A 13,865-nucleotide genomic window follows, 5' to 3' on the forward strand; every position below is an offset into this window, starting at 1 on the left:
TTGATAAAACAATTTTAAAAAAATAAATAAAATAAATCAATTACTCTAAACAATAGTGATTATTAAATTGTAATAACTGTTTTAATTTTTTTTCAAATGTTAAAGTGTTTATAATCAAACTATTGATAATGGTTCAAGTACATATTGTGTAAGTTCAATATATTGGTATATATAAATATATTCTATATATTGTTTTAATTATTTATTTAGTAATAATAATAAATATTGTGATTTAACTAAAAAAATAAAATAAAATTAATAGTTTTTATAATTAAAAAAATTAAATTAAATTAAAACAATGAAACAATTATTATTAGTATTAGTATGTTTATTGCCGGTATTATTAGTAGTAACGGTAAACGGTAATTATGCTTCAACTAATAATATTATCCAAAATAATTGGGTTGTATTGGCTGCCGGTAGTATTGGTTGGGACAACTATGCCGATCAGGTTAGTATTAGTGGGTGTGTGTGTATGTGTGTGTATGTATATATATATATATATATATATATATATATATATGTTTGTGTGTATATGTTTGTGTGTTATGATTTAATTTATATATTATAAAAAATAAGCTAGCTAAAAAACTGTATTAAATAAAATCATAGTCAATGATATACCGGGCCTATCATATGTTCCGGTCGTACGGTATACCCGACGATCATATCATAATGTTTCACTACGACGATATTGCCTACAATACACACAATCCGACACCGGGTAAAGTAATCAACGTTCCCGGAGGTCCCGATGTCTATCACGGCGTTCCCAAACACTATACCGGTGCTGATGTTACACCAGAGGTTAGTTTAGGTTTCAGTAGAAATAATTAATATTATTATTATTRGGGAATATTTTTTTTTTGATGGTATTATATTATCTAATCTATAATATAAAATAACTATTTAATTGAATAGTTTAATAAACTGTAAATAATTAATTAAACAATTAAATATAAGTTAAAATAACAATAAATTATTGTTATTTAATTAGTAGCGATTATAACATAAATTTTTTTATGTTTTAATTTACTTTTTAAAAAAAAAACTATTTTTAAATTTATCTAACTTAATTTATTTTATTTTTATTATTTTTTTTTGGATACAAATTGCTTGTAATGCATTAATATATTATTTTTAAAATAAAAATAATATATTATTTATAATCTAGAAAAACAAAACTATAATATATTTATAAATTAGAAATTAAAATAAATTTTTATCAACAATTTTTATCTAAACTTACTATAWTAATATTAATATTAATATTACAATGYTATTAAATTATTGGGRAAAAATAGACATTTTTTATATAATATATATTTTTTAAAAAAAAATAGTATAATAATAATTATAAATATATTTGTATTTTATTTTTATTATTTAAATACTATCTAAGCTTAATAATATACTGTATTAATACTACTACAGTGTTATTTATTTAATAGGAAAAAAATAGATAGTTTATTAAATAATTTTTTTTTAATAAAAAAAGTTTAATAATAATTATAAATTTATTTTTATTTCATTTTTTTGTTTGTTTGCTTTTTGTCAGAACTATTTAGCGGTACTTAAAGGCGATCCGGAATTGGAGAAAAAGGGCCGAAAAGTGCTGAAAAGCGGTCCAAACGATAACGTATTTCTATGGTTCGGCGATCACGGAGCACCTGGTAATCCTAGTTTTTAATTATTATTTTTTAAAATTAATTTATATATATATTTTTAAATTTTAAAAAAAAATATAGGTATGATACTGTTCCCGAAATTAGGTGTACACTCGAGTGATCTACACTCGGCACTGGTATATATGYACGAAAATAAACGTTACGCCAATCTAGTCTATTATGTTGATACATGCTTTTCAGGTAATACAGTATATACCCGGTATYATCAATTATCAAATAATTTTATATAYCTTGGTATTTTATTATTATTTTTTATACAATTAAAAAAAATTAATCAACATTGTTATTAAKTAATATACATGCGCATTTTWGCATTTATTCAAAATAAAATAAATAATATAAACTAATATCTTATAATAATATTTTTTWAAAATTATTTTTTTTGTACAATCATCCAGGTTCAATGTTTAATAAATCACTAACCAGTGATTTAAATGTCTAYGCTGTTACGTCAGCACCAATTGATGATGGTAGTTATTTTTATTATTATGATAAACAATTGGAAACATTTTTAGGTAAAAGCATCTGGGTGCTTATATATATATACAGTTTATGCAATTTAAAARTTTTWAATTTAAGTAATATTATGTAATGCTTTAGCCAAGGTACTTTATATAACTTAACTAATATTAGGTAACTGTATATATACCTAAAGTTACCTTGCTAAGCTAAAGTTAACTGTTAATATTAATCAAAATTAAAACTTTTAATTTTCATTAACTGTATATATAATATATATATATTATATAAAAATATTTTTTTTAAAAATAGGTGCATGGGTATTATCACATTTTCTAATTGATCTTGATCAAACTGTTGACCTTGATAAACGTACCCTGGACCAACAATGGCATTATTTGAATAGGACTCACGTTATCGATGAAACCCAAACCTAACCCGCGATCATCCAGGCTATCAATATCCTCAACGTTACGGTCAACTAGAGATGCGGTCGAAAACCTTGTCACAGTTTTTTGGACATAAAAAATCTATTGATGAATCAAAATATCCATTACTAYCAATTAGTGAYAATAATAATAATAATAATAATAATAACTATGAGTTAGTTAGCAAACATAATGCTGATATACGWTTGGCTGAATTACGTTTACAGTACAGTACAAGTTTGGATAGAAAATTATAGTTTAGTAAAAATTTTTAATTTAAAAAAAAATTAAAAACTAATATTTAAATTTAATTATATATATATTTTTAATAGCTATGTTCAACAATTAAAATCATTGTTAGAGCGCCGGATATTAGTTGACCGACATTTCCGACAATATTTGWTAGTATTAGTCATACACTGATTAGTAGTAGTAGTAGTAGTGATKYCGACATAATCGATACTATGCTAACTGAGCGCCAATTGTTAGCTAACAGTGTTAATGCCGATGAYTGTTATCGCAAGTTTGTCGAGACTGTCAATGATAAATGTTTTAATTTGAACAAGGTTAGTTTTTTTTTTWAAAAAATCAACATAATAAATTAATTAATAAATTTTATTTATTTTTGTATTTATTTTGTAGAATATATATGTATTACAAAAATTGCAAATATTTGTCAATATATGCAACAAATTTGTTGAACTAAACAAACCGCTARTGATTACCGATTACGCGGTCAACCATTTGGTGGACTACTGTCGACAAAATAATTTGAAACAATTTGTTTGAATACTAAAAAAATTAAAATAAATAATAAACACTTCAAGTTTTATTACTATTGCAATTATTACTACTATTTATATATAATATTTTAAATTTTAAATAATAAACAAAATATACTTATAAAAAATTTAAAAGTATTATTAATTAAAGTATTTTAACTAATTTATTACTATAAAAATTTAGTATTTTTTGTTAAAAAAATATTAGTATAATAATTAAATATTAGAAAAATTATCATGTATTTTAAAATTGATAAATAAATTATTATAATTAAATAATTTACATATTTATTATTATTATTATTRTAATTAAAAGTATAAAATTATAATAAATATTTTTTAATTCAAAAACAAATATAAATACAACATATCACCCTAAAATTTTTATCTATTATTATCTTTAAAAATATATTAAATAATTTCAATGTTTTTTTTAAAAATAAAAATATAATATWATATTTAATATTRTARATGATATAATTTTTMTACTATAATTTAARCACTRGGAGGTAATCAATTAAGTTTAATAAAAAAAAATAATCTAAWCTTTATCATAWGATTATATAAAAAAATAAWTCAATTAAAATTTGTAAAATTAATGTACAGGTATATTGTTTTTATTTTATATTTAATAATAAAAATATATTATTTATTTTTCTAATTGAACTATAGTTAAATAAATTATTATTTATTTGATATTAATTTAGTTTATAAACTAAACAAAACTGTTAAACTAAATAAATGATACTATTTTTTAATAAATATTTATTATTATTATTATCAAACAAATAAAAATAATYAATAAAAGGAGATAATAAWTTTTGATWTAATTAAGTGTTAAATCATACATTTTTAATTTGTCACAAAAATWGATTAAATTTAATTAATCAATTAGCTAGCTATGATTATTATTATTATTAAAACTATAATAATTATCAATAAAAAAATGATAAATCTATAGATTTAAAAAAAWAWATTATATATAAAAAATTCCATATGATATACAAATAGTAAAAATTAATTACATATTATTGTTGTAATTGTTRTAAAAAAACTATTATATATAAACTAMTTTTTAAAATTAATTTTWATTTTTATTATAATAAAATTATTYAATTATTAAAAATAAAAACAATATTAAGTTCATTGATAAAATTTTAATAATGAATAATTTATTATTAGTAGTATTATTATTATCATTGTGTAAATTATTTACAACAGCATATACTACCGTACCATTAGCTAACAGTCCTACTCCTCTAGTAAATGGTAGTAACAATTGGGTTGTATTGGCTGCCGGTAGTAAAGGCTGGTCTAACTATGCCGATCAGGTTAGTWGTGTAATTGGGTATATATATATATATATATATATATATATATATATATATATATATATATATAAACCTTAATTATGGTATAATAACTAACTATACTAATAATAATAATTTTCAATAAAGTATGTGTGTGTATGTATGTGTGTGTATGTATGTGTGTGTATGTGTGTGTATGTGTGTGTGTATGTGTGTGAATATGTGTGTGAATATGTGTGTGAATATGTGTGTGAATATGTGTGTGTATATATATGTGTGTATGTCTTATAATTTAATTTATATATTAAAAAATAAGCTAGCTAAAAAAAGTTATTGTATATTAAATAACAACATAGTCAATGATATACCGGGCCTATCATATGTTCCGGTCGTATGGTATACCCGATGATCATATCATAATGTTTCACTACGATGACATTGCCAACGATACCCATAACCCGACACCGGGTATTGTAATCAACGTACCCGACGGTCCCGATGTCTATCACGGCGTACCCAAAGATTATACCGGCAATGATGTTACACCAGAGGTTAGTATCAAAAAATAAATATTTTTAATATATTTTTAATACAGTTTAATAATTAGATTAAATTAAGAAAAAAATAAATAAATAAAATAATTAATACTTAAAAATAATATAACTATTAACTAATCATAATATTCATATAAATAACTATTTTATAAAAAATACTGTTTAATAATAGACTGTAAATTATTAATTAATTTATTAAATATAATACATAATAAACTTAAATAATAGTTTATTAATTAGACTTTATTCAGATATGTTTTTTAATTTTTAAAAATTAATATTATATATATTTTAATATATTTAAGTTTAATTTATTTTTTAAAAAATACACTTTAGTAAACAACTAAAATAACAGTTTTAGTTTTATTTTAATTATAATCAAAATAAAATATTACTTAAAAATAATTACAATTATTAACAGAATATTCGTCAAATAAATAATAATTATTTTAATAACAATTTTAATAGACTGTAAATAATTAATATACAATTAAATATACGTCAAAACAAAACAATTAAATTAAAGTAATTAGCAACTACACAACCTTAATATTTTTTTTAAAAGTTTTATTTTACTTTTTTAAACTTTTTATTTTACTTTTTTTTACAAATTTTCAAATTATTACATCTATATTAAGTGCAATAATATATTTTTTTAAATATATAAAAATATATTATTGATAATCTAGAAAAAAATCAATATTTATAAATTAGAAATTAGAAAATAAATTTAAAAAAATATTATCTAAGCTTAATATACTGTATTAATACTACTACAGTGTTATTTATTTAATAGGAATAATTAGATTTATTATATAAATTTAAAAAAAATAATATTATTTTATTTTTTGTTTGTTTTTTTTGTCAGAACTATTTAGCGGTACTTAAAGGCGATCCCGGATTAGTTAAAAAAGGCCGAAAAGTGTTGAAAAGCGGTCCAATGGATAACATATTTCTATGGTTCGGCGATCACGGACTACCTGGTAATCCTAGTTTTTTAATTAATTAAAACTGTTATATTTTATTAAAATTAATAATTAATTTTATTTTTTTATAAAAATATATACAATAGGTGTAGTACTATTTCCATCAAGTTATCTACATTATACTGATTTGAATAATGCATTGATATATATGTATGAAAATAAACGTTACGCTAATCTAGTTATCTATATTGATACATGTTTATCAGGTTAAATTTTAATTAATTTTATTTTTAAAATTTTATTTTGAAAAAACTAAAAAAATAATAWTAATAATGTATTTTAAAAATTGATGCGTTTCTATAACAATTATGGCACAAATATTATTATTATTATTATATATATATATAGGTGAGATTCACATATTACGTTCGCATTTGTGGAGGGGGGAAAAAGAGGGTTGACCAATACAGAAACTTTTTACAAAAAAAAATTTATATCAAAAAAMATGCAAACATTGGGMGGGAAGGGGYCTAGTTTTCTTAAAATAGTTACAAACGTAATATATGAATCWYCACTWAACTAWTTTATAATAATAATAATAAATCTATTAAATTTAYCTAGGTTCAATGTTTGAACATACATTAAAATCGGATATAAATGTCTATGCGGTTACATCATCGTTGGGCACTGAGTCTAGCTATTTTTATTATTACGATAAAAAGCTAGAAACATTTTTAGGTATTTAAAAAAATTTTAAACATTAAAAAATAATTTTCAAGTTTAAATATAAATTTATGGGGGGGGGGGGGGGCTGGGGGGGTCATACATTAATTTTTAAATTAGGTGCATGGTTATTRTATGCTTTTCTAAATGACACTGAACAAGCTGCTGACCTTGAGCACCGTACCCTCGATCAACAGTGGCACCGATTGAATAGGACGGATGTTATTGATGAAACCCGTGGACTAACCCCTGAACATCCGGGTCATCAGCACCCGCAACGYTACGGTAATCTRTCGATGGGTTCAAAACATTTATCCGATTTTTTCGGTAATTAATAATTTTTTTTAAATTATAGAATATTTTTTGATAATTAAAAATAAATTATAGAATATTTTTTAATAATTAAAAATAAATTATAGAATATTTTTTAAAACTCAATATATTTTATCTAGGTCATAAAAAATCAGTAAACATATCAATTGATGTTGATGATGATAATGTTGTAGTAATAATCAATTGCCGCCAATAGATAATAGTACTGAGTATGCTAGCAAACAAAATGTTCAAGTACGTTTACTTGAATTGMAATTAACATATAGCAATAATTTGATGGATAAATTACAGTTTAGTAATTAAATTTTTAATTAATTAAAAAAAGTTAAAAACTAATATTTAAAATAAAAAATTAATAATTACAAAAAACTTGATTTTTTTYRATAGATATGTACAACAATTAAAATCATTGTTAGAGCGGCGGGTATTAGTTGACCRACATTTTCGGCAATATGTCTACAGTATTAGTCATATGATTAGTAGTAGTAGTAGTAGTAGTAGTAGTAGTGATGTCGACATAACCGATACTATRCTAACTGGSCGTCAATTGWTAGCTAACAGTGTTAATGCCGATGACTGTTATCGYAARTTTGTCGACACTGTCAATGATAAATGTTTTAATTTGAACAAGGTTAGATTTTTATTTATTTTTTTTTTTACAAAAAAATAATTATAAAATTAATAATTTTTTTTTTGGTATTWATTTATTTTGTAGAATATATATGTATTACAAAAAATGCATATATTTGTCAACATATGCAACAAATTTGTTGAACTAAACAAACATCAAGTRATTACCGATTACGCGGTCAACCATTTAGTTGATTATTGTCTAAAAAATAATAATTTAAAAAATATAAATGTTATGTAAAAAAATTTAAAAATACATTACAAAAAAAACTTAGTTGTCCATTTTTTTTTATTTATTAATTTGTTTTAATAAAAATTAAATACCTGTAGCAAATTATAGTTATTTTAATTAAAATAAAAAAAAATAGAAARCTATACAAAACTGTAATATTTTAATTATTAGAAATAATATAATAATATTTAGTTTTTAAAATTGATAAAATTATTAGTTAGTTATAGCTTGTTTTGCTTTTTAACTGTTATAAAGTATAATTACATTATTATTATTGCATTTTTAAATTATTTTATATGATAATTATTAATAAAATTTAAAAAAAATATAATATCACAATGTTTTTTGTTTTTTGTTTGTTTTAATACTTTAATTAAAGTTAAGTTAGTAGTAAATAATTGTTGACATTTAGATAATTAATTGTTGATAATAAAAAACTTATTTTTAATATATTTATTAYAATAATTTAGTAATTAATGTAATAAAATTTATTTATTTTATTTTTTATGTATACATATAATAGATTACTATAATTTTGGTTTTCATTATTGAATTAAATAAACTAAAATTTTAAACTTATGTTTTTACAAAWAAAAATTAAATAAAAATMTTATATATTAGATTAAATAATATTTTTTTTGTTACTATAATTTTCAGCACTGGGAGGTAATCATTAAAAAAAGTGTATTATAATTAAACTWATAGTTTAATATACTATTTATATATATCTTTATCATAATATGACAATATCACCAATTATTGCATTAAAATTTTGTAAAATTAATGTAYATGATATTGTTTWTTTAATTWWAAATAATTTTATTAATAATAAAAATRTATTATTTTTGTAATTTWGCTAATTAAATAAATAAATTATTATATATATTTTAGTAAATATAATTTTTTTAGTTAATTAAATATATTTTTAAAGTTTGTTATTGTGTTATTTTTATAATAAAATAAAAAAATTATTATTATTATTATTAACTAATAAATAAAACTAATCATCAAAAAGCACATAATTATTATGATATTTTTATAAGTCACAAAAATTGATTAAGTTAGCTTGAAATTTGCTATTATTATTATTTTTATCATTATCATTATATAGATAAAAGTATACAATTTGAAAAAAATATTTTATTTTTTTAAAGTACAAATAATAATCATATGATATATATATATAATATGTAGTATAAAATTATTAGTTATTATTGTTATAATTTTTTTTATAAAAAAACTATTGTTTAAATACTGTTTAAAAAAAATTATTTAATATTATTTTTTTAATTTTAAAACAATATTTGAAATTTATAATGACTACTTTATTATTAACAGTAGTTGTATTATTATCATTGTGTAAATTATTTACAGCACATACCGTACCATTAGCTAACAGTCCTCCTCTAGTAAATGGTGGTAACAATTGGGTTGTATTGGCTGCCGGTAGTAAAGGCTGGTATAATTATGCCGATCAGGTTAGTATATGTTTATGTATGTGTGTGTATGTGTGTGTATGTGTGTGTGTATGTGTGTGTATGTGTGTGTATGTGTGTGTATGTGTGTGTATGTGTGTGTATGTGTGTGTATGTGTGTGTGTATGTGTGTGTATGTGTGTGTATTTATGTATGTATGTGTGTGTGTATGTTTTTGTATGTGTGTGTGTATGTGTGTGTATGTGTGTCTGTATGTGTGTGTATGTGTGTGTATGTGTGTGTATGTGTGCATGTGTGTGTATGTGTGTGTATTTATGTATGTATGTGTGTGTGTATGTTTTTGTATGTGTGTGTGTATGTGTGTGTATGTGTGTGTATATGTGTGTGTATGTGTGTATGTATGTATGTATGTATGTATGTGTGTATGTATGTGTGTGTGTGTATTAAATAAATAAGCTAGTTAAAAATAGTTATTTTGTATTAAATAAAACATAGTCAATGATATACCGGGCCTATCATATGTTCCGGTCGTATGGTATACCCGATGATCATATCATAATGTTTCATTACGATGACATTGCCAACAATACCAATAACCCGACACCGGGTATTGTAATCAATGTTCCCGGAGGTCCCGATGTCTATCACGGCGTACCCAAAGATTATACCGGCAATGATGTTACACCAGAGGTTAGTATAAAAAAACATTTTTTAAATTTTGATTTATACATTTTAATAATTTGTTCAAATTAAAAAAAATTAATAAAATAATTAATACTTAAAAATAATTTACTATTACTAACATAAAATACAGTCTAATAATAGACTGTAAATAGATAATTTGAAATTAAATATAATACATAATAAGCCTAAATTAGATGTTTTACAACCATTTTATAATGTTTATAAATTAATATTTATTATTAAAATGTAAATTTTATTTTTAAATACAATTAAAATAAGTATTATAATATACTCTAAAAAAAATATTTTTCTAAATGTCTAAATTTTATCAATAATAATATAATTTAAAATATATTTATATAAAAACTTTAAAAAAATTTTTTGTTGAAAATAATATACAGTAAATTTATAATTTTTTAATTTAATGTCAATTAAATTTTATTAATAAATTTTATTATTATTTTTTATTTTTAAAATTTATTTTATCAGAACTATTTAGCTGTACTTAAAGGTGATCCGGAATTGGAGAAAAAGGGCCGAAAAGTGCTGAAAAGTGGTCCAAACGATAACGTATTTCTATGGTTCGGCGATCACGGATCACCTGGTAATCCTAGTTTTTTTAATTATTAATTAATTATAGTTAATATTTTTTTAAAAAAATTTAAAAAATAGGATTAGTAATGTTTCCATCAAGTTATCTGCATGCTAAAGATTTGAATAATGCATTGGTATATATGCACAAAAATAAACGTTACGCTAATCTAGTTTTTTATATTGATACATGTGAATCAGGTAAATTTTTTAAATTTATTTAAAAAAAGTAAAAGTTAAATAAATTTAACAATAATATTAAATATTTTACGATAATAATCAAAATAATAATCAAAATAATAATGAAATTAATAATGAAAATAATAATCAAAATAATAATCAAAATAATAATAATAAATATAATAATAATAATAAATATACAGTAAGGGGATATTCACATATTACATTTGCATTTGTAAGTGGGAAGGGGTCAACAAAAGTCGATTTTTTTTACAGAGAAAACTATTTGCAACAAAAAATGCGAACATATCGAGGGAGGAAGGGGGTCTAGTTTTCTTAAAATAGTGCGAACGTATTATATGAATCTTCCCATAAACTATTTTATATTGAATATAATGCTAACTAAATAAATTTATCTAGGTTCAATGTTTGATCATACATTAAAATCGGATATAAATATCTATGCGGTTACATCATCGTTGGGCAATGAGTCTAGCTATTTTTATTATTACGATAYAAGCTAAATACATTTTTAGGTAAATTAATTTTGTTTAAAAAAATAATTAAAAATAATAATATTTTAKTAAATTATTTAACTTAACTTACTTAAACATCCATGTTAAAAAAATAGGTGCATGGTTATTATCAGCTTATCTAAATGATACTGAACAGGCTGAYTTRGAGCACCGTACCCTYGATCAACAGTGGCACCGATTGAATAGGACGGAAGTTATTGATGAAACCCAGCAACTGACCAAAAAACATCCGGGTCATCAGCACCCGCAACGTTACGGTCAACTATCAATGGGTACAAAACGGTTGTCCGATTTTTTTGGTAATTAAAAACAATTTTTTTTATTTAGAAAATACTATTTAGAAAAATTTTGTAAAATTAATTAATTGTTTTTTAATACAATTTTTTTTAAYTAGGTCATAAAAAATCATTGAACAATATAATGKTAATTRATAATAATAATAATGATGATGCTAGTAGTAGTAGTAGTAGTTATCAATTGCCACCAATAGATAATAGCACTGAGTATGCTAGCAAACAAAATGTTCAAGTACGTTTACTTGAATTGAAATTAACATATAGCWATAATTTGWTGGATAAATTACAGTTTAGTAAAAAAAATTTTAATTAATTTAAAAAAAATTATAAATACTAATATATAAATTTAATTAATATATATATATTTTTTKTTGTTGATAGATATGTACAACARTTAAAATCATTGTTAGAGCGCCGGGTTGTAGTTGACCWACATTTTCGGCAATATGTCCACAGTATTAGTCATATGATTAGCAATGATGTCGACATAACCGATACTATGCTAACTGACCGTCAATTGATTGGCGGCACCCGTAGTGATGACTGTTATCGCAAGTTTGTCGACACATTTAACAATGATTGTTTAAATTTAAACAAGGTTAGTTATTATTTTTTGAATATAAAAAAAAATAATTATACAAATTATTAAAATAAAAAAATTTGTTTTTGTTTTTTAATTATTATTTATTTTGTAGAATATATATGTATTACAAAAATTGCAAATATTTGTCAATATATGCAATAAATTAGTTGAACTAAACAAACCTCAAGTGATTACCGATTACGCGGTCAACCATTTAGTTGATTATTGTCTAAAAAATAATAATAATTTRAAAAATTTAAATGCTATGTAAATTTAAAATTAAAATCTAAATAAATAACATTATTGTAATTTATTTATTTTAAAATAAATTAAAATTAAGTATTAACAATTAAAATTATAGTTATTTTTTTTGATATAATAAAAACTGCAACTTTTTAATTATCAGTAATAATATAATAATATTTAGTTTTTTTAATTTAAAATATTCTAGTTGCTAAAAATTGGATGATTTTATAATATTTATATTACTATTAATTRTTWTTTTTTAAAAAAATTATAAAATAATTAATTTATATTTTATATTATTTTCAGTATAAAACTGTTACATTTTAATTATTAAAAATATTATCTTTATATTTATTATTTTAAAATTAAAATAATTTAGATCAGCAGTCAGTCAGATATTTATTAATTTTTATATTATTATTAGCTTTTAGAAAAAAAATTATAATAAAAATCTAATAATAATATCAAAATATTTTTTTTTAAATACATATCATTAATAGAAATATATTGTTTAGTATAGTATTATATTTGMTATAAGATAAAAATAGTAGCAAGGTCAATTTGAATAATTGAAATATAATAATATGTATATAAATWTTTAGCTGAAATGCTATGTAATAAAAATAAAATTATCAAAAAAAACATTATTGTAATTTAATTTTCTAATTAATTTTATTGATTTATTTRAAATATTAATAAAATTAAKCWATTTTAACAACWACAAATATATAATTATAGTAATTTTTTTYATTAAAATAAAAAACTGTAAWATTTTAATTATTAGTAATAATATACTAATATTTAGTTTTTAAAAGTTAAATTAGTTTAGTATTAAAAAAATGGTGGATAGTTATATTACTATTAGTTTATTTAAAGTAAAAATTATAAAAATAATTTTAAATTATTTTTAGTACAAAACTGTAACATTTTAATTATCAAAAATATTATATTGATATTTAGTTTTTTTAAAATTAAAATATTTTAGRTCAACACWCGYTCGGGATTATAATTATTATTTATTTTTATTAATTATACTAATAATAATCTAAAAAAATGTCAAAATATTTATTTAAAAAAAATAATTATCGTTATTAGAAATATATTGTTTAGTAAAGTATTTATTATATATTTGCTATATTAGATAATAAAYAAATAGTAGCAAGGTCAWTTATTRATAATAGAAATAATATTATTAATAATAATTATATAAATTTATATAATTAGTTGAAATGCTTATCAATAGATCTA

General features: G+C 20.5%; 3 protein-coding genes across 3 annotated transcripts; all 3 read left to right on the forward strand.

Annotated features, from left to right (window-relative positions):
- The first annotated feature begins 351 nt into the window (after positions 1–351).
- On the forward strand, positions 352–3,079 carry LOC128953256 (legumain-like). The gene is made up of 7 exons (XM_054298733.1): positions 352–451; positions 613–807; positions 1,559–1,673; positions 1,749–1,868; positions 2,087–2,203; positions 2,460–2,831; positions 2,908–3,079. Exons 2-6 carry the CDS (start codon positions 616–618, stop codon positions 2,582–2,584), a joined length of 669 nt encoding a protein of 222 aa, XP_054154708.1. The 5' UTR covers positions 352–451; positions 613–615; the 3' UTR covers positions 2,585–2,831; positions 2,908–3,079.
- LOC128953424 (legumain-like) lies at positions 3,040–7,205 on the forward strand. Its single transcript, XM_054298908.1, has 6 exons — positions 3,040–3,124; positions 4,579–4,688; positions 5,024–5,218; positions 6,090–6,204; positions 6,294–6,413; positions 7,033–7,205. The coding sequence occupies exons 1-6, from the start codon at positions 3,040–3,042 to the stop codon at positions 7,203–7,205; spliced, it is 798 nt and encodes a 265-aa protein (XP_054154883.1).
- Positions 7,206–9,387: 2,182 nt separating this feature from the next.
- On the forward strand, positions 9,388–12,062 carry LOC128953248 (legumain-like). The gene is made up of 7 exons (XM_054298724.1): positions 9,388–9,543; positions 9,997–10,191; positions 10,675–10,789; positions 10,858–10,977; positions 11,377–11,492; positions 11,588–11,791; positions 11,887–12,062. The coding sequence occupies exons 2-5, from the start codon at positions 10,000–10,002 to the stop codon at positions 11,478–11,480; spliced, it is 531 nt and encodes a 176-aa protein (XP_054154699.1). The 5' UTR covers positions 9,388–9,543; positions 9,997–9,999; the 3' UTR covers positions 11,481–11,492; positions 11,588–11,791; positions 11,887–12,062.
- Positions 12,063–13,865: the final 1,803 nt, after the last annotated feature.

The sequence above is a fragment of the Oppia nitens genome, unplaced genomic scaffold (assembly GCF_028296485.1).
Source record: "Oppia nitens isolate AA-2021 unplaced genomic scaffold, nextdenovo-longstitch-racon4-pilon3 scaffold21_pilon_pilon_pilon, whole genome shotgun sequence".
In the NCBI taxonomy this organism is placed as follows: Eukaryota; Metazoa; Arthropoda; class Arachnida; order Sarcoptiformes; family Oppiidae; genus Oppia; species Oppia nitens.